Source organism: Sipha flava, unplaced genomic scaffold (assembly GCF_003268045.1).
Source record: "Sipha flava isolate LNK unplaced genomic scaffold, YSA_version1 170_pilon_pilon, whole genome shotgun sequence".
NCBI classification, from domain to species: Eukaryota; Metazoa; Arthropoda; class Insecta; order Hemiptera; family Aphididae; genus Sipha; species Sipha flava.
Genome location: NW_020271906.1, coordinates 541,660 through 543,320, shown reverse-complemented (window position 1 = coordinate 543,320; position 1,661 = coordinate 541,660). Strand labels below are relative to the sequence as shown.

General features: G+C 27.2%; 1 protein-coding gene across 5 annotated transcripts in view; it reads right to left on the bottom strand.

The window, feature by feature from the left end:
• Nucleotides 1-223: 223 nt before the first annotated feature.
• Nucleotides 224-1,661, bottom strand: part of LOC112679926 — a 6,567-nt gene continuing 5,129 nt past the window's right edge. For 2 of the 5 annotated variants that reach the window (XM_025549877.1, XM_025549874.1), the window contains exons 6-10: nucleotides 1,409-1,657; nucleotides 1,171-1,320; nucleotides 941-1,102; nucleotides 637-869; nucleotides 353-443 (exon numbers count right to left, since the gene is read on the bottom strand). In XM_025549877.1, the coding sequence (XP_025405662.1) occupies nucleotides 365-443; nucleotides 637-869; nucleotides 941-1,102; nucleotides 1,171-1,320; nucleotides 1,409-1,657 (873 nt within the window). In that variant the 3' untranslated portion in view covers nucleotides 353-364. Of the gene's footprint in view, nucleotides 444-636; nucleotides 870-940; nucleotides 1,103-1,170; nucleotides 1,321-1,408 lie in introns of all 5 variants that reach the window. The other 3 variants (XM_025549876.1, XM_025549873.1, XM_025549878.1) reach the window with 3 other exon arrangements.

The window sequence follows — 1,661 nt, the reverse complement described above, 5'->3', positions numbered from 1 at the left end:
AAAGGAAAAAATATGTTTAAACAAAACAAATTAAATAAAGTGTAATAAATATCAATGTGGTTTAACAATTACTTTTTCTTATTTTACTGATTATATTATTAATCAGATAATAAATTTCAAAAAAGTAAAATTATATGTTAAATAATCTTACGTATACAACATATTAAACATTATTTAAATAAGAATAATTCTTTGGAATCCAATTATTGGAAACATTGTTTTATACAGTCAAAATTATTTATTTGGGTTACATTAATAATTTTTATACAGATAAAATAATTAAGTGTAACTAATCACTGTCTATACACATTTAACAAACACAAATAATCAAATGAAAACAAATGGAATAGATTTTAATCAGTGATCAATCAAATTTAACTTCGGTGTTCAGGAATTTTAAACATAATAGTAACTCTTCATGGTCATCAGATAGGAACTTCAGTCTAAAATACATTCAAAATTATTTACTAGTTAGTGTTACTTTTATCATAAAAAATATTTTCTCATAAGCCACATTATTGCTTGATATGACAGTAAAATATGAATTAAAGTAAAAAAAAACAAAAAATTATCAGTCATATTTAACAAAATGCTAAGTAGTAATACACAATCAGTGATTTAGAATAAAATACTTACTGCTTTTTATAGTTTTCACATTGATTTGGGTTCAATGTGTTCTTCATGTTCTTGAGAGCATACATACATAATTCTGCTAATGACTTAAAACATTGTCTGCGTGCAGCGTTATGGCATGGATTTTCCCATACTGGAGTATTTTTAACATGCTTCCATGCCATAAATACATAATCCATGACAGCTATCCATTGATGACTTTCAGCTAATAATCTACCTTGATCGATGACATATTTCTGAAGACAATAACTAACACATTAATAAATGTCGTGTCAACACTAGAGAAAAATTCAAACAATAATTTTACTTTAAAATCCATTAAATGAGCAGACACTCTATTATATGCAGTATAATCTCTTTTTGAAATCAATCTAGAACTTGGTAATGCCTTGTAAATATTACGCTTTAAATAACAAATTCGATCTTCATGAGATTTTAAATCAATCTTTGGAAAATAAGCTTTGATTTCCTATGTATTGATAAATATTTCCAATTAACAAAACAACTTACTGAATTTTGACCAAATTGTTTAATTACCTTTTCAACATCAGGATGATCATCGACAATTTGTTCAATAATACCAATAAGCTGCACTGAAGTCAATGCTTTCATTGCTAATAATAAACAATTATCTTCAGGAAGTTCACACTTTGGTTCAATACAGAGCTTTTTGGCAACGGGACCATTCTAAAAATAAATAACATTTATAATTGATAATAGTTGAACATTGATAATGTATTATATTAATATTAATAAAATAAAAAAGGATTCATACAATTTGGGGTGTCTCTGAAGAAGACGGCTCAGGTGAATCATACAGCAATCTTTTGCGAGCGCTTCTCAAAGTAATCGAACTTTTATTGAGAACACTCAAATCAGTTTGTGATACTTCCCCATTAATTAGATCAGTTTCAGAAGAAGAAGACTCAGGTGAATCATACAGCAATCTTTTGCATTCGCTTCTTAAAGTAATCAAACTTCTATTGAGACCACCTGAATCAGTTTGTGATTCTTCCCCATTAATTTGG